At 41.0% G+C, this 22,799-nt stretch overlaps 1 protein-coding gene across 2 annotated transcripts in view; it reads left to right on the forward strand.

Moving 5' to 3' along the window:
- Positions 1-22,799, forward strand: part of itsn2a (intersectin 2a) — a 62,017-nt gene that overhangs the window by 5,507 nt on the left and 33,711 nt on the right. For both annotated transcript variants that reach the window (XM_029002374.1, XM_029002375.1), the window contains exons 2-7: positions 10,613-10,676; positions 16,089-16,181; positions 16,321-16,384; positions 18,021-18,190; positions 19,052-19,246; positions 19,734-19,836. In XM_029002374.1, coding sequence (XP_028858207.1) covers positions 10,670-10,676; positions 16,089-16,181; positions 16,321-16,384; positions 18,021-18,190; positions 19,052-19,246; positions 19,734-19,836 — 632 coding nt within the window. In that variant the 5' untranslated portion in view covers positions 10,613-10,669. The remainder of the gene's footprint in view (positions 1-10,612; positions 10,677-16,088; positions 16,182-16,320; positions 16,385-18,020; positions 18,191-19,051; positions 19,247-19,733; positions 19,837-22,799) is intronic.

Consider the following 22,799-nt stretch of genomic DNA (forward strand, 5'->3'; position numbering starts at 1 on the left):
AACTCCATACAAAAAATAGAAAGGAAGAGACCTTGGGAAGGAGTGATGTGAGTGGTTGTGTGGACCCTCTGGTTCGTTTCATGCTAACTTGTCAGTTAGCAGTTGCCAGGAACCAGGATTTATCTGGTGGTCTCTTCACTGGAGTCTGCCAGTGGTCTGTGAGCTTGATTCTGTGAGCAGACGGTGGCATCGTACGACTGGCACTGAAATACGTGGTTATAGTGGTATGTTGGTGCTACAGTGGCCCGGTACCCTAACTAGGTCAGCCTAACTAAGGTGAATTTAACACTGTCTGTGTTTGACTAGGTGACTGTGTTATTAAGTGGACTTCATAATTCAAACTGTGTCTGGGACTTTAACAGAAGGCCAGAGAAAACAGATGTGTTTTCAGTTTGGATTTAAACACCGAGACTGTGTCTGAGTACCGAACACTGACCGGCAAGCCGTTCCACAACTGCAGAGCTCTATAAGAGAACGATCTGCTCCCAGCCGTGACCTTCTGTACTTTGGGTACCAGTAGTGACCCCTCACCCGTTGAACGCAGGGGGCGTGGCGGGTCATAAATATTTAAAAGTTCACTCAGGTACTGTTGAGCGAGACCATTTAAAGCTTTATAAGTCAAAAGTAGTATTTTGTAGTCAATCCTAAATTTGATGGGTAGCCTGTGCAGTGACTGTCAGACTGGGGTGATGTGGTCAAATTTTCTAGTTCTAGTTAGACCTGCAGCATTCTGAACTAGCTGGAGTTTACTCATGCACCTACTAGAGCATCCAGACAGTAATGCAGTAATCTAACCTTGATGTAATAAAGGCATGGACCAACTATGTTTCTTATCTTTGCAAAAGGTGAAAGAATTCTACCCTAGTGATATTATCTATTATCTATCGATGAGGACACCTAGATCCTTTACTTCTGTACTAGGTGAGATAGAAAGGCTATCCAGAGTTATGATGTACTCAGCCAGCTTATGTCTGGCTGCTTGAGGCCCGAGTCAATCGAGCCACGCCAACAGCCTTCCTATAGTTAAGGAGGCTGTCCTTCCGTGCTATTCGGAATATGTTCAATTTACTTCAACACCATTTATGTTCTAATTTCCAGGCGGTCCTCTTAAGCGAGCACGTGTGATCACTATACCAATGTATTACATTTTTATCCTTTTGAGGGGAGCAACATTAACTAACATAGTATGCAGTGTTAATTCTAGGTCGAGTTCAGCGGGGTCTGATGGTGAGTCAATCAGTGGTGATAAATCTGGTAGGGTATTAATAAACCTCTTCGTTGTACTTGATGTAATTGTCCGTTTGTCTCTATAATGAGGGGAGTTGATTTTATTGTGTCTAAGACATATTTTAAAAGCAATAAGGAAATGATCTGAGATTATTTCAGATTGCGGAAGAGTGACTATGTCTTCTATATTTAAACCTAAGGTCAGTACAAGATCAAGCATGTGACCACCTTCATGAGTAGGTCCTATTATATTTTATTTAACTCCAACTGAGTCTAGTATAGACAGGAATGAGTCTTCTAATTTATCACAGTGGATGTTAAAGTCGCCAGCAATTGATGTTTTATCCACAGAGACAACCGGGTTGGAAACAAAGTCTGAAAATTCACTATGAAACTCTTGATCTAAGGTTCCATTGATTATAAACGATAATCAATGGAATAAACTCAGGATTTTTATTTTGCAAGACTATATGGGTTATGTTGGTAGAGAGAATTTCAAAAGCATTAAATCCATGCGATTAAATACTGCGACGCCACCTCCTCTTCCAGTTAAGCGAGGTTGGTGTACATAGCTGTATCCAGGAGGACTAGACTTGTTAATGCTACAAATTCGTTTGGTTTTAACCAAGTTTCAGTCAGGCACAGTTCATCAAACCCCTCATCTGTAATAATTTCATTAACAAAATGAGCGTTTTACGTGTGAGAGATCTAACATTTAACATGCCGCCTGGTCTCTGTTCTGGTAAGTCAGATTAGTTTTTTTGGGTCTAAGACTACGTGCCAGATCTTTAGAAAACTGAGGGGCGCCCGCCCAGTTGGGGTGGATGCCATCTCGCCCAAAAAGACCAGGCTTCCCCCGAAATGTTGGCCAGTTCTTAATGAAACCCACTTTATTTTTTGGACACCACTCCAACAACCAGCGATTTATGTCGAGGAGCCTGTTACAGGTCTCGCCGAAACTGCGGTAATGGTCTAGAGCAGATTACTTTATCCGACATAGTTTCAGCCAGCTCAAGCATCACTATAAAATAATCTTTCGTTATTTCCGCCTGGCGTAGCCAGACATTGTTAGCACCATCGTGAATCGCTATACTGCTACGGTTACGGCCAGCGCTTTTAAATTTGTGCGGATGTCTGGCACTCTGGCTCCAGGAAAACACAAGATTTTATTCGCTGGTGTCGCTATCCTCACATTTCTAACTATGGAGTCGCCAATGACTAGAGCCGGTGGTTTGTGGGACTCAGCGGATGCCGCGCTGAGGGGGGAGAAGCGGTTCTGAACATGAACCGGTAAGTGGAGGAGCTTGGCGGGATTCTGCAAATGCAGCTGTAATAAAAATATGTTCTGAACATTAGAGGTAGAGTGTGTGGGTCAGTTCAAAGAGGAGATGGACAATGAGGGAGTTTTCATCTGTCGTGCAATTATATCATTTTCAAATTTCATTTACTATCAGATTTTATTTAGAAAAGAAAGACCAGATCATCTCCCCTGTCAATTACCATCTGAGCCTCTTTCCCATACTTGTATCTGTCTAACCTTTAGGCATTATATGCAAGCTTTAGTCTAAAAATTGATTGCATTTTTTTTATGAATTCTATGTGATAAGTGTGATGTTATAATGCTTTAATTGACTTACAGCCCTAGTTAATATTAACGAGAAAGTGAGTGATAAAATCATTATTCTCCATCTTGGTCTGACCGTTTATGCATTAACAACATCTCATCTATATATGTTCCAGCCCTAAGTTAGGCTGGATGCACTGAACCTCCTTACCACTTATTTGAAAGTGCCTTACAGCTGAATCACCTAACAGGAAATATTAAAAACTCTCTCTCTGCCAAATTCAGTAGAGTGATTTCGCTTTGTTCAAGATGCTGAGTTGGAAGAGCATACCTTCTGAGTGGCACGATTAATATTGTGATATGAATTTACACACTGATTTCCTCAGGTGTGAGTGGATGTGTTTCTCAGGTTTTGTCAGGCTTCGTTACTCTAATTAATTGCACTTTCTGAGCAAGGACTGATGTGCATTGGGTACACATGCTCACTCTTGGCCCAAGCGCCTTGGCTGGCACTGTTGGAGGGTTTTTTTTTTTATCATTTATGAGTCTTAGCTCTGGGTAGATGTGGATGTGGCATCATATTTTAGAATTAGGCCATCTGATATTCACACAAACTAGGCTTGCAGAAAAGCTCATTTTGAGCAGAGTGCACTGTATGTGTGTGTTTCTTTTTTTTTTTTTTGTGTGACCTTTCTCCGGTGTCCTCGTCAAGCATGTACAGCTTGGGTGTGACCATGCATTCTTAGTGTCACTGTTCAGAATGAGTGTGGCCCAAATCCAAACCCAGACAATAGTCTCAGTTTCTGAAAACAGAACTCTCTGTCGGAAGCATTTGGGACATGCTGTGTATCTCTGTGAAATGGTGGCAATCCATTAACCACAGGCAAGACTTCAAATTCATACAATATTTCAAGCAAAATGTTGAATGTGAAAAGCACGTTTCCACGTCAGAGGCCAGTGGTTTTATTGCAGTGTGTAAAGTGTTCGATGACAGCTTGATAACTCCACAGCACATCGTACATTTGCTGGTGATGGAAGGTATACCTCAGTCAAGAATTCCTCCTTCAGTGCTTCACACAGGGGGGACTTTTTCAGTTTGAGGGGGTATTGCTTGCAATAACTTTACCTGCTGCTGCTTTTCACCAGTTTAGGGTCAGGGAAGGGATGGACAATCTTAGCCTTTGAACATAACCACATACACATTTAAAGTTTCCACAATTTGAATTGAGACGCACTTTGCGCTGTCCAAACATTTTGTCCTTATCTGTAAGCTGCTTTGGATAAGTGTTGGCTTAATGTATGTAACATAATATAATGCAATGTAACTGCTCTATATTACAATACAGAATGAAGATGCGTAGAAACCAGATAACTTTGAATTAATTAATCAGCAGGTGTGTTACTGTTTAACGTAAAAACATAAATAACAATTTGGTTTATATGAACATTCACACACAATTTCTGTTATTAGTGAATATAATATGTTTGAGTGTATATTGTGTGAGGTACAGTCACATCACCAAGGAAGGGGAAGATTTAGGCACTTCAGCAAAATAATTATCTATTATTATGCAGGCCAAACATAAAGGAATCTTTTTGGGGAAAAGGAGTGAGGAAAAGGGAACGGAAAGGCTCATTCATGAATTTTGACAAATAATTTCACACCAACAAAATGGTAGTTAGTTTCTCTTCTCCAAGATACAGTCAACGACTAAGTAATTCCTTCTACTAGTAAACAAGTCCCCATAATAGTGCTCATATACAGGGAGTGCAGAATTATTAGGCAAGTTGTATTTTTGAGGAATAATTTTATTATTGAACAACAACCAAGTTCTTAATGAACCCAAAAAACTCATTAATATCAAAGCTGGATGTTTTTGGAAGTAGTTTTTAGTTTGTTTTTATTTTTAGCTATTTTAGGGGGATATCTGTGTGTGCGCAGGTGACTATTACTGTGCATAATTATTAGGCAACTTAACAAAAAACAAATATATACCCATTTCAATTATTTATTTTTACCAGTGAAACCAATATAACATCTCCACATTCACAAATATACATTTCTGTCACGTCCATGCGGGCATGACGCGGTGGGTGAACGGAGAGGAGGACGAAGAGTGACGAGGAGACGAGGAATGAAGGACGCTTTCACCTGACATCACGGAACAGGGGTTTAATGGTGAAGCACAAGACAGGGGAGACATCCGAGACATAGACACTGGTGAACACGGAACATAACTTCAAAGACCTGACAGCGAACAGAAACGAACAGGGCAGCTTTATACAATTAACACAGGTGAAAACGATTAGGGAACATTACACAGGACATCAATGAAACTCCGTAACCCCCATTTCGGACCGGATCCTGACAATTTCTGACATTCAAAAACAAAACAAAAACAAATCAGCGACCAATATAGCCACCTTTCTTTGCAAGGACACTCAAAAGCCTGCCATCCATGGATTCTGTCAGTGTTTTGATCTGTTCACCATCAACATTGCGTGCAGCAGCAACCATAGCCTCCCAGACACTGTTCAGAGACGTGTACTGTTTTCCCTCCTTGTAAATCTCACATTTGATGATGGACCACAGGTTCTCAATGGGGTTCAGATCAGGTGAACAAGGAGGCCATGTCATTAGTTTTTCTTCTTTTATACCCTTTCTTGCCAGCCACGCAGTGGAGTACTTGGACGTGTGTGATGGAGCATTGTCCTGCATGAAAATCATGTTTTTCTTGAAGGATGCAGACTTCTTCCTGTACCACTGCTTGAAGGTGTTTTCCAGAAACTGGCAGTAGGACTGGGAGTTGAGCTTGACTCCATCTTCAACCCGAAAAGGCCCCACAAGCTCATCTTTGATGATACCAGCCCACCTCCACCTTGCTGGTGTCTGAGTCGGACTGGAGCTCTCTGCCCTTTACCAATCCAGCCACGGGCCCATCCATCTGGCCCATCAAGACTCACTCTCATTTCATCATTCCATAAAACCTTAGAAAAATCAGTCTTGAGATATTTCTTGGCCCAGTCTTGACGTTTCAGCTTGTGTGTCTTGTTCAGTGGTGGTCGTCTTTCAGCCTTTCTTACCTTGGCCATGTCTCTGAGTATTGCACACCTTGTGCTTTTGGGCACTCCAGTGATGTTGCAGCTCTGAAATATGGCCAAACTGGTGGCAAGTGGCATCTTGGCAGCTGCACGCTTGACTTTTCTCAGTTCATGGGCAGTTATTTTGCGCCTTGGTTTTTCCACACGCTTCTTGCGACCCTGTTGACTATTTTGAATGAAACGCTTGATTGTTCAATGATCACACCTCAGAAGCTTTGCAAGTTTAAGAGTGCTGCATCCCTCAGCAAGATATCTGACTATTTTTGACTTTTCTGAGCCTGTCAAGTCCTTCTTTTGACCCATTTTGCCAAAGGAAAGGAAGTTGCCTAATAATTATGCACACCAGATATAGGGTGTTGATGTCATTTGACCACACCCCTTCTCATTACAGAGATGCACATCACCTAATATGCTTAATTGGTAGTAGGCTTTCGAGCCTATACAGCTTGGAGTAAGACAACATGCATGAAGAGGATGATGTGGACAAAATACTCATTTGCCTAATAATTCTGCACTCCCTGTATTACCAGTGCTCGAGTTCATTAGAATTCTAAGTAGTTGCATCTCCATCAGCCAATAAATTCTGCTAAACTGATTTCTGCCGTGGTCTGTTCTCATAAAAAGAAACTTGGCATGATCAGAGGAACTTGAACGCAGGCTGTCTGGAAGTGCAGCCTGGCGTATATCTTCTTGTCTTGCTGGTGAGCCCTGGGCTCCTTTGAGTCTCTAAATATGCATGTTGGCCCCTGGTAATCTCAGATCTCCAGTGGGTCTAACCCCATTCTGACTGGATATTAGTTTTTACGTCAGCAACAGCCCTGAAAACACTGGGCTAAATGTCCCGTCAGGTCAAATGTGAAGGACATGGCGATCTTGCCTGTCAAAATACACAGTGACCTGGAACTTGAAGGAGTGTCCAGAGTGAATGTTTCAGGTAACATGCCTGACTAATTTCATCTCATCTTCCAGAGTAGCCCTGGCAGAACATCAAGTGGTCTATATGTATGGAGTGCTGGATATTCACCGTTTCATCTTCAGCATCAGTGCCGGGATCAGCCTCTGTCTCTTTTTTGGTTATTGCTTTGTTTTCTGTCAGTCTGTATCATTATGATTTAACTGTTGGAGACCGCTGGTTACAAATTCTGCTACTATACTGTTTATGAACGTGCTAATTTTCAGATCTACTAGACTGTATATGCAGATATATAAGGGATAGAACTTTTGCTCCCTTGTCTCCAAAAGTCAATATTCCATATCTTGCAGTGCCAAGTTCCAATATCCAGACAGTGAAATGCGTAGAGATTTGTAGTCGCAGTTAATTGGCTGCCTGAGAGCTAACATTTTACCTGATTGAATTTGTGTGTGTGTGTGTGTGTGTGTGTGTGTGTGTGTGTGTGTGTGTGTGATTATGTCAAAGTTAGCTCTTTGACCTGTTTGATGCAAAATGTGTCAATCCATGTTATCTCCACATGATGAGAATGCAACATTACTGGACTATTTTCAATCTTATTATTTTGTACAGAAGGGATTCAAATGGTCAATGCTATAAATTTGCTTCTTGAGTAACTTATCAACAACCTTGAATCTAACATGCATGCTACTTCATTTTGAATGTCATTGTTTAAAGCGATCTGACCCTTCTGACTCTGACTTTTAACCTAGTGTAGAATATGTCCTTATTTAATTTTTCAAATCGCAGGAACGTCAGATTTATCTCCAGGTTATTAAAAACACCACCACTATTATTATATATGTCTATTTGTTTAAGTACCCAGACTACTCAGGCTGATAACCCGATCTTCTCCCAGCATGTGTGATCACAGGCATTGTAAAATGCACAGTTCCTTGTTTTTTAAATGATCACTTGATCGCGATGCCCTGCTGCACTGCTTGTGCGCTTCTGTGTGTGTTTCTGACGGGAAAGTTGCCTCCTAGTAACAGCGCCAGTGTTGTGTTTTGTGGCAGTTTTCCCTGGAGGTCTGTTACCCGCATGCTTTCTCACGCATACCTGACCTATTCAAACAGCCTGCTGTCCTTGCACCTACATGAACTTTCTTAATCGGATGCGCTTAAAATCAGGGTCTTAACGGCACCGACCTGTGGAGTGGCATTTTACTATATCCTGGAATAGTGAAATGGCAAGAGGGCTGTTTCTGGAGTGAATGTGGGTGGTAATGTGAAGTGAAGACTGTTTTGTTCGAGGGTTCTGTGGCTCTCTCCTGGGTGGTTAATTGAAAGTTTGTTCAGTTAAGTGGCTCTTTGAAAGACTCAGGAATATTTGAGCGTATGAAAACAATAGAACTCTTTAGAACAGTGTTTTGAAGAACCCTGGTCCAGTTTTGTACTCATGTGGTTTTGTGTGATGGTTCCAAGAATTTGTAGGATATTTATAGGATACAGGCTTAAATATCACCCTAGAATAAGGCTTTCTTCTGTCAGGCCAACCATAGCCTTGTTTTTGTTTCTTTGAGGCGTCACCCAAAGGTGTTGCTCCCTGCGAGTAACCGTACACTCACACATACACATGGAGCGGCAACCAGTCTTCATTGAGCAGGGATGGTAGTAGCCTAGTGGGTAGCATTTACATTGACATTTAAGGCATTTGGCAGACGCCCTTATCCAGAGTGACTTGCAACGTGCTTTCAAGTTACCATCGATGAAGTGATCAGTTCTGGTTCACTAGGACCCCCAACTATGAATACAATCTTTTTATTCGCTCTGTTGTAGTTTCTATACATAAGTAATAAGACAATAAGAAGGTTCCAAGTTAATCTAAATATTCTCTAAAGAGGAAGATCTTGAGCTGCCGTTTGAAAATACTCAGTGACTGAGCTGTTCTGACCTTGAGGGGAAGTTCATTCCACCATCGAGGGGCCAAGACTGAGAAGAGTCTAGATGAGGGTCTTCCTCGTACCTTCAGTGGTGGAGGTACCAGGCGAACCGTACTGGAGGATCGGACTATACGATCCTGGAGGATCGGACTATACGATCCTGGAGGATCGGACTATACGATCCTTAACCCTAAATTGCTCCATGGGGGACTGTTCCAATAACAACTGATTGTAAGTCACTCTGGATAAGGGCTTCTGATAAATGCTGTAAATGTAAAATGATCCCTGGCCAAGGGAAAATGCCTGAGCTTGTGGATCTTCTTCTTTGCACTGTAGAGTTTCATCTGGCAACGGCGGATGGCACGGTGGATTGTGTTCACTGACTATGGTTTCTGGAAGTATTCCTGAGCCCATTCTGTGATTTCCTTTACAGTAGCATTCCTGGTTGGGCATCCAGTATGGTTTTACGGCCTTGACTCTTACTTATTGTTCCAGATTCTCTGAATCTTCGGATTATGTTATGCACAGTTGATGATGATAGATGCAAAGTCTTTGCAATTTTTTGCTGGGTAACACCTTTCTGATATTGCACCACTATCTTTCTGCACAACATTGTGGGAATTGGTGATCCTCTACCCAGCTTGGCTTCTGAGAGATACAGACACTCTGAGAAGCTCTTTTTATACCCAATCATGTTGCCAATTGACCTAATTAGGGTTTATTGGTCTTCCAGCTCTTTATGCTCAAATTTACTTTTTTTCAGCCTCTTATTGCTACTTGTCCCAACTTTTGGGGGATTTGTTGACACCGTGAAATTTTGAATCAACATATTTTTCCTTTAAAATGATACATTTACTCGGATTAAACGTTTGATCTGTCATCTACGTTCTATTACAAATAAAATATTGACATTTGCCATCTCCACATCATTGTGAGGTTGTCCAGGTAAATAGCAAGATCCTGATGTGGTCAAGAATCTTCTGGAATGAATATCAGTTCAGTTTTGGTGGGATTGAGTTTGAGGTGATGGGCTGTCATCCAAGATGAGATGTCAGTTAGACTGCACACTCGTCTATGAACCAGACAATCACAGTCAAAAAGGTTCGAACCCGACTACCATCGTGTCCCTGAGCCAGACGCTTAACCCTGAGTATCTCCAGTGGGACTGTCCCTGTCACTACTGATTGATTTAAAGATGCTGTAAATGTTAGAGGTCTACTAAGTGGTCATACAGAACACCTTTTTTTTTTATAGCAAAAAACAACAGATTTTAAGTTGAATACTACATTAACTAGCATGTATGGCTGAGACAACTGCAATTATCACAAGTCAATATGCTGAACCATCCTTGCACAAAATCACATAGGACTTGAGTCCTAAATTCCTGCTAGAGCAATGCCAGTGTTTATCTAATTAGTAATTCCTACCTAACGATTTACCACTGCAGGTCTAATTCCATTTTTTCTGACTTGTGTTGAGCAGTGTAGTCTTCACACCGATTTGAGGTGGCCTCTGTAGTTTTAATGCAATTCATAACAGGGACAGGCTGCAGTCACTTCCCGCAGAGGCAACCGTGGTGAAGTGATATGCAAATGAGACGAAAGTCAAGCCTCGAAGGGTGGGAGTGATTGAGTGAGTAAGAAGCCGATAGACGATAGGAGAGAAGGTTATTTCTTTACCCTTTTACTTTACCCTTGTGGAGCATGAATGGACCAAGCTGTCAATCATCACTCTAGACTCCTCCTATTACAATACATAAATACACATTTTCTGGTTTTCAGAAATACACACAGCATTCAGCATATGATTTGTGGATCTCCATGCTCTTTCTGCACTCGATGCATTAATAATCATATTCTCTCTCTCTCTCCTCGACTCTCTGCTGCAGATGAGGTAGTCAGCTATACTGAGGGATCCCCCACCTCTTTCCCAGCCACCTGCAACTATGAATGGTAAGAAAACAGCGTTGTTGTTGTTGTGTGTGTGTTTGCAGACATACTAATTCTGAAGCACGCTGCTGAATCAGATTATACCAGATTGAGATCGAATCCTCCCGCCTGTCTTCATTACAGCCGTTGCTACACTCGTCCTAGTCTCTGGTCACTGTGTGACTCCTCTCGCCTGTGCGCAGCTTTTAGAATGTTTGCGGTTTTATTTAAAAACTACAGTTTCTTTAGCATACATGTATTAGGAGAGAGGAACCTACGACTTGTTATAATTACTCTATATTAATGCATTTGAAACTGTAAACTCTTACACTGCTTATGGACTGATGAGTATGCGTTTGTTTGGATCGTTACTGTGTGTAGACGCCAGCTTTATCCCGATCAGCAGAGCGCTGAAAGGCATTTGGCACGGTGCATCAGCCATTTGAGCCGAGTATAAGAGAAAGCTTAGTACTGGCTTCTGTCCATTATGCCTTTCTGGAAACCGTGTGATCTGCTCATTTAAGGGTGTGTATCAGGTTGGGTTGGACGATGACTACGTGATTGGTAAGACTATTAAACAAACACAGAAACGGGGAGTAACAAGTTGCATGTAAGAGTGTCATTTAATTACTAACAAATTGTTACAGTTACTGAAGGAAAGTGTAACTAAATTACAGTTACTTATTGTAAGATTAATAATTACAATTTTATTAATTTAAGTTATTTAGTAATAGTTTATACAAAACCTTTCCAATATGTTTAATAATAGGGGTGTGGCAGGAATCTTGGGACTAGTATTTGTGTCAGCCATTCAGAGCTCTGTGCCTATAAAAATCCCTGTGATGTAGAATGTGCTGAATCGCCGGTCCTAACATCTTTTTGGATGTTGAAGCTGGACTGTCCACGTGCTACATTGAGCAGTGGTTTATAACTGTATGGTCTTACAGTAAAATTAGTCCTGAAGTCTCACCTTGTGGTGGCTGATTTGTTAATTCATGTGTTATAAGGGGTTAACTAAATGTAGGCAATGTACTGCTGTAAGGTAAAAATTGCCAGATTGCTCAGTTTTGGTGAATATTTACAAAAATAATCAAAAACAAATCAAATGTACATTTTTGAATTTTCATAAGGTAATTTCATATAGTAATACAGTTACTGTGACACTTTAAATACAAGTTAGATTACCAAAGTAATCCTCCCAACATTATACATATACTAAATATTTTGTATTGCTTATTTGATTCATTGTTTAAAATACAGTATTTAATAATGTAATATTACTTTTTTTTTTTTTTACATTTTAGTTTCACAAATTTTGATCCACATCATTTATATATGAAGTACTGCTATTTTTGTAACATATGCTGCCTCATCATGATGCACCATATTATAGGTAATTTATGGCCATTACTCACTAACTAGATGTAAATTGCAAGTTGGTGGGACATCATGATGTCTGGCAGCATCTGCATTGTTTATTGGCTAAATGCTGTACTGCACTGGTTCATAATATTCCGTTGGCCATGTAATCTGTACAGCCAATAAAAAGACCCGAAAGAGACCCGAAAGAACATTTGACTGACTGTGATGTTTTAATGAAATATTGATCGTGCCATTCACTAGAGTTTCTGAGGTCATGGAACAGAACATTAGGGCCTGAGATTTTCTAATAAAGTCAATTTTGCATTTGTACATTCTATTGTTCAGGAAATAAAATACTCTGAAGGATGAATCATCAATCATCAGTCCTTTCAGGCTTCAGTCAGTCTTGGTTGTTAATCTGACATAGAGATAAATTAATACAGAAAGCATGAATGCACTGACAGACCGTTTAGATATGATTCTCACGTTCAACCCAGTGAAAAGGGAGCCATCAAACATGACACGTACGAGAGAGACCGTTATATCTATTGTGTTATCTCCTTGTGAGACTGATGGTTTGTGTGGTGGTATGAAATGTTTTTCAGTGTCATGTCATAGTTTTTAATTTGGCTTTTCCTGATTTATTTAAAATATTTATTAAGGCATTAATACCCCACTGTAAGTGGGCTGCATCCAAAATGACCCACATACCTTTCTAATTAATGGGAACATTTGATTCATATCAGATGTATCTGAGTGGAATATCCTTCCAGTGGACAAGCTTGATGTTATGAAAATTGTCAACCCTCAGAAATATTGTCATTAAATGTTTTTTTTTTACTTTTTAACTCAGAAAATAATAAATTATCACATACACACAATAGTGTTTATGTAGCTCAGTTATTCAGATTGTTATAAATGGGTAATTTTTTTTAACCACTTATATCAGGCGTGGTATTTAAGGGTTTAGAGTCACCTTACAGCTATGATCCAACTAACTAGGATTCCCAATATAACACACACACACATTATGTAATTCCCATAAACGCAGGAATTATATTTTTTTCAGCTGCCTGTCCTGATGTTTTCAAACCGTGCAATCGATCAAAGGTTTTACATTTTGCAGATGGACAAACTTTGGTGAGAGTTTCTACAATTTTACCAGAAAAGTGTAGGGTTTTAGCGTTACTCACCGCATGGTGTGAAGGCACTTTTACCTTGCGTTTGTTTGGATCGTTACTGTGTGTAGATGGCAGTAGAAGACATGAATAAGTGACTTTTCTCCTAGATGGCTTCTAGGGCAGTGGTGGCCCAGCGGTTAAGGAAGCGGCCCCATAATCAGAAGGTTGCCGGTTCGAATCCCGATCCGCCAAGGTACCACTGAGGTGCCACTGAGCAAAGCACCGTCCCCACACACTGCTCCCCGGTCGCCTGTCAAGAACTCTGCAGTGACTCTGAATTTGTGGTGGGACGATGGTGGGTTTTTGGAAGTGAAGTGATTGACATTGTGATACACAGCATAGCACATGGTGCGCACAATGAAACATGTCCTCTGCTTTTAACCCTTGTGTGCAGTGGGCAGCCATGGAAGGCACCTAGGGAGCAGTGTGTGGGGACGGGTGTGGGGACCAACCACTGCCGCAATGGTTTGAAAATAGCTGAAACAAAGAGTATATTGCCAGAGCTTAATTACTTTCTTTTGTTTCCAGAACACCCCATTCATACAAGACAAACCTGGAATGAATAGGATTTTAAAACATCCGTGGAAAGGAGATCTTTTTAGGTTTAATTACTGGTACTATGTGTTCTAATCAAGCATTCTGGAAACAAGTCTGAAAAACAGCCACCTGACCTACTGTAATCCTCACCTACTGTATTTCTGCATGTAGCATAGGGCCAGCTTTGCGAACATGTACATTTAGGTTTCATCATTATACGGCCGTCCATCTTTCAGTAGGAAAAAAAACTGTTTGCCATAAATAAACTGTTAGACTGGAATAATAAATGAATAAATAAGTAACACACTCAAGGTGGTGCTGCAGAATAAGACATCAGCACTGCTGTGTTGGCTGTGTATTATTGGGTCGTCCTTTTAAAATGATTTTAACCCCTCGTTTATTGTGGTTTTGTAGTGAAGCTCATTGACTGAACCCTTTTTTGAGAGTTTGCAACTGCACAACTATTCTATTCGTCCCTAGAGGATCATCGAAAATAACCTGCACCAGGGCCCACCTGGATCTGGATCTCTATTACTGTAGAGGCACTGTGCACCTTGATTCCAGAACTTTCCAGAATTGCGCTTTTTAGCTTTATTTATAACTGAGTGCTGATTTCACACATTCGTCATGAACCTTAAAATTTCATCTGGGGAAAGTGCTGAGGGCATGCAGTAGTCTGCTGAGAGCTTGACTTTGTGTTGCATTTCTAAGAACAGAACAAAAGTAAAGTTAAATCTGTGATTTCCTGATCATAATTAATCAACCTGGCCTCTTTTTTTTTTATCTCGTTCTGCCGTTGCTGACTGCAATGAAGTGAGGTAAAGAGCAGGTGCTTTTGTGCAGCAGAAGAGCTGCGATGTCATGTTTACAAAAGGCCTTGTCACACGACTTTGTTGGAGTTTTATATCCTCCCAGAAGCAGGCCAGAAGCGGTACACAACCAAATCTGGAGTGCAAGGACTACTAGATAGAAATGAGACAACTGTAAATAAATGAAGGGGGAAAAAAATCACTTTATTTTTAACCGCTTATTCTTGCTACTCTGGGTCGTGGCTTCTGGAGGCCATCTGAGTCCACTGCAGTGTACCACATGCATTCATTGACATATATGTTCAATTTAGAGTTGGCAATCCACCTAGTGTACATTCGTGTGGGTTCGGGAGGAAACGGGAGAACCCGGAGAAAGCCAACACTGGGAGAGCAAGGCCACGTCACTAATTGCTGTGACACAGTGTGGCCTCTGGCATTTATCAAATGTTCTAATACTCCGTATTTATGTAATATTTTATGTAGGTAAAGTTTAGGTTGTCTGTCTATATATCCTTGCCTTACTTTTCCAGTCCTTCTTCTGCCTTTATAGTCAGATCTTGCATATGCTGCACTCAGGCCTCAGTCTCTGACTCTTTAACTATTTTTACCCATTGCCCCCACTGGGACCATACCAGTGCCAGGCGAGGCTGGTGTTTGGGTTAGCATTTGGTAAGCAGGAAATGCCATCAGGCGGATTGAGTGGTATTTCCTGTCGCTGGCCATGATGCAGACAGTGATGCTGAGTTTTTTTTTTTTTTTTTTAAGGGTGTTTTATGAAAGGTTGAGGTTGTTGGAAATAACTCAAATGATACAGCCTAGATTTTATTGTCTGGTGCCATAGTGGCAGAAGGGCGTTTAAAAACCCTTGTATCTAAATGCTGGTGATTTTTAGTAATTAGTAGCAGCTCTCCTGGGTATGCTCTTACGTTTTTGTGATTAAAGAACTCTTCATTTTATTCCTCAGCATAGTTAATTCATGATTACTGCCTCTGCATTCCTGCTAATCTATATCTCAGCAAACCAGATATTTCCTGCACTATCCCTGGGACTAACCCCCCCCCCCCCCCCCCCCCCCATGTTAAACCTTGAATTTTTTCTTTTTAAAAGTAGTATTCATGTATCAGAACATTACCAATACAATGAAAATATTAACAAAGAAAATAACAGCAACTTGATATATTATATTGTGTTTTACAGACTGCGAATACTGCAAAAATTAGTGATCGTTGATTACTGAACATCATCGCAATGTATTCAGTAATTAATTCAGAATACTTTAAGAATACATATACAATACAAATTTTAAATGCATGTGTAATATTTCTCTCATTTCTTATGCAATTCATTTAGGTGTTAGCTTTGACATGAATATCAATATTAATATTATACAGCAATCCACATTTTACATGTACATGAAGCAGAAACACACACTTGTAAGCAGTCAGTCCACGTTTACCGCATGTGGTTAAATGGTGGTAATGGTGACCGTTCTGGACTCCAGTAAATGTACCCAATATGAAAAACATGATTATCTCTCTCTCTCTCAGGTGGTGTGAATATTTGGGCCATTACACCAGAGGAGCGGAGAAAACATGACCAGCAGTTTGACTCTCTCACCCCAACTCTGGGCTTTGTGTCAGGTCTGTTCAGTACACACACACACACACACACACACACACACACACACACACACAGTAGCAGGACATTTGTAGTTGCATTTTCACAAGTTGAACTGGTCCCTGCATTTTGGCTTTTATTTTTTTTCCTCTTCACTATTAGGAGAACAAGCTCGAAAGTTCTTCCTGCAATCTGGCCTTCCTGCTCCAGTACTGGCAGAGATTTGGTAAGGATACTGATGCTGACCTACCTTCCAAACATGTTTGCTGCCAAAAAACAGCAAACAATTGTTTGTCCAATACCAATGTTCAGCTCCAATTGCATGCCCTACTTTGTGAATACATAAGAAGTCATAATACATACGTCCTCTAAAGAAGAATAGAAATAGAGATGGGTCACTTGTGAAAGCTGTGGAGGCATTTTGACCATTGAGGGATGGATAAACATCATGATGTCATCAGCAGAGCAATGTGAGCAATTCTTGAAAAAGGCCTGTTATAATTGTTACATTCTTATTTAATAGATTTCAGTGGATTTGGTAGAATTTTGTTAGAATCCAGAGCCTGACAAGATACTAATGCTGCTTATTTTGTGAACCAAACAACGCTATCAAATAGCGTTCCCAAAAGTGTACATTATTAAATCTACGATGGGGCTTTTTCCATGCCTTGACTTAATTATTAGATCAAATTTCTTAATAATAATAATAAGTCATCAAAGGGCTTGTTACATCCCCGCCTTTTTCTGGACTTAAACATCCAGTATGATTTACACTGACAGTGAGTGAACATGATCAGTGTTAACGTCCGTAAATATGGCAAATGACATACATATAGTGGCGAATCTTAAATAATGTCCTAATTTTGTGTTTGTTTGATTAAAATATCTTATTATGTGTGCAGACTCTTGTCTGTCTGGTTTAAAGAGCCCTCTCAGCCGTGGGTCTGTGGCTGAGTGAGGCATTATCTCCTATATGGATAAAACTGGCCACCCCCTTACGATGGCCGCAATGAATCTGTACTCTGCCTCCCGTTGCTAGGAGCTCAAAGCCATTATCTCCCACAAAGCTTTTACTGGTCTCCAAGCTCAGGAATAAGATCCCAATAGTTTGGGGAAGTGTTGTGTTTTTTCTTTTTTTGTTTTTTTTTTTTCCCTCCCTTTGTAGTTTTAGATTAAACGATTTCCTCCATTTATTTTCTACAATTAAGTGATTTTAAAAAAAATTCTTGCTTTTCCCCCCCACTCTGTAAATGAAATTCACCCGTCCATGCCCACGGTCTTAATTAAAGATGAACAGTGAACAAGCACGTTGCTCCCGTGTTTTATACATCTCAGGAGCCATCTGTCTTCATTTGACAATAATCTAAATGTAGATGCAAACTCTTCTACTGTCCCTCACCATTTTTATGCAGGGATTGTTTCTGTCTAGGGTGATTTTGGTCTGTGTCATAAGTCAGACCCATACAGGAAGTATTCAAAACACAGCAATGTTAATTGTGTTGATTTATTTTTAAATAGACAAAATAGAAAATATTGCCACTACGTGACATGTAGACATAAAGTGTAAGACACTTGCCTCTGAACCAGATGATGAGAAAGTCCCAGGTTCAAACCCCACTTTTTGTGTCCCTTAGCAAGACACTTAACCCTGAGTATCTCCAGGGGGGTACTCTCCCTGTAACTACAGATAGTTAGTAACACTGGATAAATGTCATAAATGCAAATAGGATAAAATCCTGTAAATACATATATTTTCCCACCTTCTTGAGCCCTTGCCACCATATTCAGCAAATGTGTTCAGTTTAAATGAGCGAGTGGAATCATCAAACACACTAAAAGAATAAGACCGTATCCTCCCCCAGGGATCTGGCAGACATGACTAAGGATGGGAAGATGAACAGGCTGGAGTTCTCCATCGCCATGAAGCTCATCAAGCTTATGCTGCAGGGACAGCCCCTCCCCACCTCTCTGCCGGCCATCATGAAGCAGACACCCACTCCAGCCTGCAGCATGCCCTCCTCAGCACGCTTCGGTATGCGTCTCTCCCCATCGGTCCACACAGGAAGTGTGTGTGTGTGTGTGTGTGTGTGTGTGTGTGTGTGTGTGTGTGTGTGTGTGTGTGTGTGTGTGTGTGTGTGTGTGTGTGTGTGTGTGTGTGTGTGTATATATATAAATTTGATATATGCATTTTGGCTGTATGCACCCTATAAATTGACAGGTTAAATGACACTGTATAAATGTACAGGCAATATATTACAACACACTGTATACGTGGATCATTTTTTAAACCCTTAACTATACTATGAGTTTATTTTAGGGGTGCATTGAATACCCAGGCCCAGTATGGTAAATTATTTCCTCTTGCCTTAATAAGCTTTAAAAGCTGTTTCCATGGCTACATTTTTTCTATGTGTAGCATCTACTACAGATATCATAACTAAACTATGTTCATGTGATGTTCCTGGTATGATGTCGTTATTGACTTCAGCTTTTGTCTGCCACTTAAAAAAATGCCAAAAATTGTGTGACCCTGAATGCTCTTACCTGTTAGGGCAGTGTTGTCCCATCTTAACACTCGCACCATGGATCCACTGTGAAGCCACCTTAACTGCATGAAAAGCAAGGAATAGCAAGAGTAGGAAGAACAGTTCAGCAAAAGTTGATCAGTTTTATGATTCACAATACTTACATTCTAAATATGATCATGTGTAGTCATTGCTCTAAGCACCAATGAGTCATTTATGGTGTGTTTTATTAATAAATTAATGCAATTAGCACTGCTTAATTACATCTCAGTGTTTTCCACCTGAATTAGTTGGTCAGTTAGTGTACATGTGTGAGCTCGTCTCTAACCCCTTCCCACACTCACTCGACCCCGCATTCGTCTCTCCAGGAATGGGCTCCATGCCAAACCTGTCCATCATGCCCTCCATGCCCCCCATGCCCACAGTCTTGGCTCCCATCATCCCCCTGACCTGCAGCCCTCCTCTGCTACCCATGGGGCTGCCCATGCCTCTGCTGCCCTCCTCACTCAGCACGCCCTCTCTTCCAAATGGCAGCGTCAGCCTTCTCGCCCACTCCCCGATGGGTAAGGTGGCGAATGGCACTCTGGGAGATGTTCAAGTATTCAGACTGAAGAAAGAAACATGTATGTGTATATATATGCCATTCTAATGTGAGTGAGCGATTGCAGAACGGAGCAGGTTACTGTCAATAACAGAAGGATCTACACAGCAGCCAGTCCTCCAGGGAGACGAGTGTTAAAAGCTCTGCATGCTCCACTCCTCATTCGGCCATGAAAATATTGATATTCTGCTCTTTCTCTGTCTCTGATGTAAAGGGTTCTGCTCCAGGGACTGCATGGAGCAGAGTGATGAAGTGAAGGGTTTAGAGTCAATATTTCTACTGCATCGTTCATGTGTGGACTAAGTCCACACACACACACACACACACACACACACACACACACTATTTATTGTTGTCACTAAATGCTCTTTGTTGACCGAAGCACTTGTCCTTGAAGGTGTAATAGCAGCTATTTGTCGGCATTAACTCTCTCACTCTCGCCTCGTCAGCTCCCCCTCTCTCAGGCGTCATGTCCTCCACAGCTCCTCTCGGCCCCTCCTCTGGCTCAGGGCTGGGTAAGGCCCACTCCCTCCTGGACCTGGGCTCAAGCAGGTAAGAGGCCATGACAAACACCATTTAACCCTGAACAACAATGCTTTCCCATTTAATGTCTCAGGCTGCTTTTTCCTATACTTTTCTGACCACATGATAAAAATTCAGTATGCATCAGGCATTTTCAAATGTTACATTTATTCAGGACCTCACTGAAAAGCATATAATGCAGTGGAAACACAGAAAAATACAGTGAAAATATAATAATGCAGAAAACAAGCTTGTGTTGTCATGGAAACATAATGTAATGTCATTCATACCTGAGTGAAATGCAAAAAAAAAACCAATTCTGTGTGTTTATTTTATGCATGCACACAGAAGTTTGGCCATAACTTAGTCCATTGATTAATCCTTGAACAGAATGTCCTGTAGTGACCGTCCCACTGATGATACTGGTCCTGCTTTTCTGCTTCTTCCATTTGCCTCTGAGCGCACCTTTAAATCTTGTAATAACATGAAGACAGGCCTATTAAAGCAGCCGACCATGAATGGATAGTTCCCTAAAGCAAAAATGTTCATCCTCAGCAGAGCTCCTACCAGGCCACGTGAGCCTCGTTGTTATGCTAAGGCATGATCTGCTATGTTGGAAGCCATATAGGCATGCCGTGGTCAATTTGCAAACTTATGAAATGCAGAGTCATATGGCCTCATGACTCAGCCAATCCCACGCGGCCGCTGTCCTTTGGATTGTAACCTCAAATTCCCTCCATAACATTCTCAAGATAGCGCAGAACAGGAAATGATTTGGAACAGGAAATACCAGCACGCAGGAAACCAAGTGAGGTGAAGAGTTTTTGTCCCAGTAAGAATGAAGGGAACCAAGCGAATTCTCTCTATAAAAGTGCAAACCTATCCCATCCGGTATAGTGGGCAGTCCAAGTCCAACACTCAAGGAATCTGAATGTAAACAGTCCCTGTGTGAGTGTTCACGAAAACACCTTTGATGGGTATTATTCATTTACTGGGCTTCTCTGTGAGGATGATGGTTCACCTGGCCTATTGTGAAATTTACACCGGTCACATGACCTATATACACTACTCACAATAAGTTAGGGATATTGTGAGAGACTTAGTGGATGTCATACATACGGTGTTTGTTGAACTTGATGTGTCTTAAAGTGTCATCAGCAGACTTACATCAAAACACAGAACTACTGGCAGAGTTCATGACAGACCCAGGAGTGGAACCCCACGAGTGACAGGCCACAGTGATGACCAGAACCCAAGGACCTATTTGCTCTGACATAGTTATGCAACTGCCACATAGCCGCAGGCCCGTTTATGAGATGCGAGGGAACTAGGGTTTCCAGAAAACCATTTGCAACCGACGCCACCACTTTGGCTTGAATGCCAGACAATTGTTGCAGGTGACTCCACTGACACCAAGACACCGCCGTTAACGTTTGCAATGGGCACAAGACCATGTGACCTGGACAATGCAGCAGTGGTTTACCGTCGGGTGTTGAGTCACCTTGGACAGAAATGATGGTCATCAGTGTTGTTGGAGAAGACGAGGTGAGCGATACGCTGAGGTCAACATGGTCCCAAGGGTTTGCTTTGGTGAAGGAGGTGCAACAGTCTGGACAGGCATCACCAGTGAGCACACAGCAGATTTGGTTATTGTACATGGCTCCGTCACTGCACGTTCTTACCTCAGAGACATCATAGAACCCATCATCATCATCCCCCCAATTCCACCAGCACACCCCCGACTTTCTGTTCATTGATGATAATGCTGTACCACATTGTGGTAGAATTGCTACAGCTCAACCTCATGACGTTGGAGAGCCTCATATGGTCTGGCCATCAATGCCCCCTGACCTGAACCCCATACAACACATCTGGGACCAGTTGAAGCATAACTGCGTGTAGCACTTGTGGAAAAGTGGAACGCATTGCAACATCATGAAGCTAGTTAGGAGCATGAGACGTTACTGTCAAGCTGTCATTGCGGCAAAAGGTGGAAACACTCTACTGTCTACTGACATTGTCAATTTTTTGTTTTTTGTACTATCCCTGTTATAAACTAAATTTTTGGAGTAATAAATAATAAACTAATGAAAATTGTGTTTCTTCTGATTTAATAATATCAATGAGAACTTTTACTTATTTAATTAAAATTCAGAGCAAATAGGAAAATCACAATGTGAATAACAATATCCCTAATTTATTGTGTGTAATGTAATTCTGTAAATCTTCATTTTAGAAAGACTCTTTTAGCTGTAGTTTCAGTCATTTTGTTCAGTCATGCAAGTTATTGTACAGTTGTTCCATCTGCATGTTGGTGAAAATGTTTGGGACACTCATCTCTGTGGAAGAGTGGAAATCCGATTGAACTGTTACTGTGACTAAATAGCCAATTACTGGTTGAATAGACCTTCTATGATATTGGGATGTTGTGTCTGCAGCTAATCAACCTTTCCATGTCCAATCACCATAACCATTCTGCATATCTGAACAATAAGAGTTGTCTCTTGTGAGTCAGAGCAGACAGCAGCTGCTGTCAATAATAAAAAGGGACGTTTCCTACTATGCATATGCTCACATATGCTTGACACAGATCAGAAGAAGACTACATTTCTTGCTCCTGCAAACAAAATAGTGTAGTGTATTGACTTTAATATTTTAAATGTTTAATAGTGTACTAAAAATGTAAATGCATGCTCTTGTCCACCAGACATTAGTATATAAATCACACAGCACCATTCTGAATAGCACTGTACATGTGTACACACAGATCAGACAGCCACGAGTGTGCCATGAATTTATTAATTTAAGTGTATCAGCTAAGATTACCACAAAAGAGTGCTGTTGTATTCTGATTGGAAGATGCATATACAACATTTCATTGCCAAAACCTGCCGTCATAACATGCATTGTGATTATTTTAGGCCATAAAATCTCCAAAAATTTCCAGAAGGACTGGGTTTATACAAAGTAAATATATTTTGAGATTTATTAAC

Source organism: Denticeps clupeoides, chromosome 14, assembly GCF_900700375.1.
Source record: "Denticeps clupeoides chromosome 14, fDenClu1.1, whole genome shotgun sequence".
Classification (NCBI taxonomy): domain Eukaryota; kingdom Metazoa; phylum Chordata; class Actinopteri; order Clupeiformes; family Denticipitidae; genus Denticeps; species Denticeps clupeoides.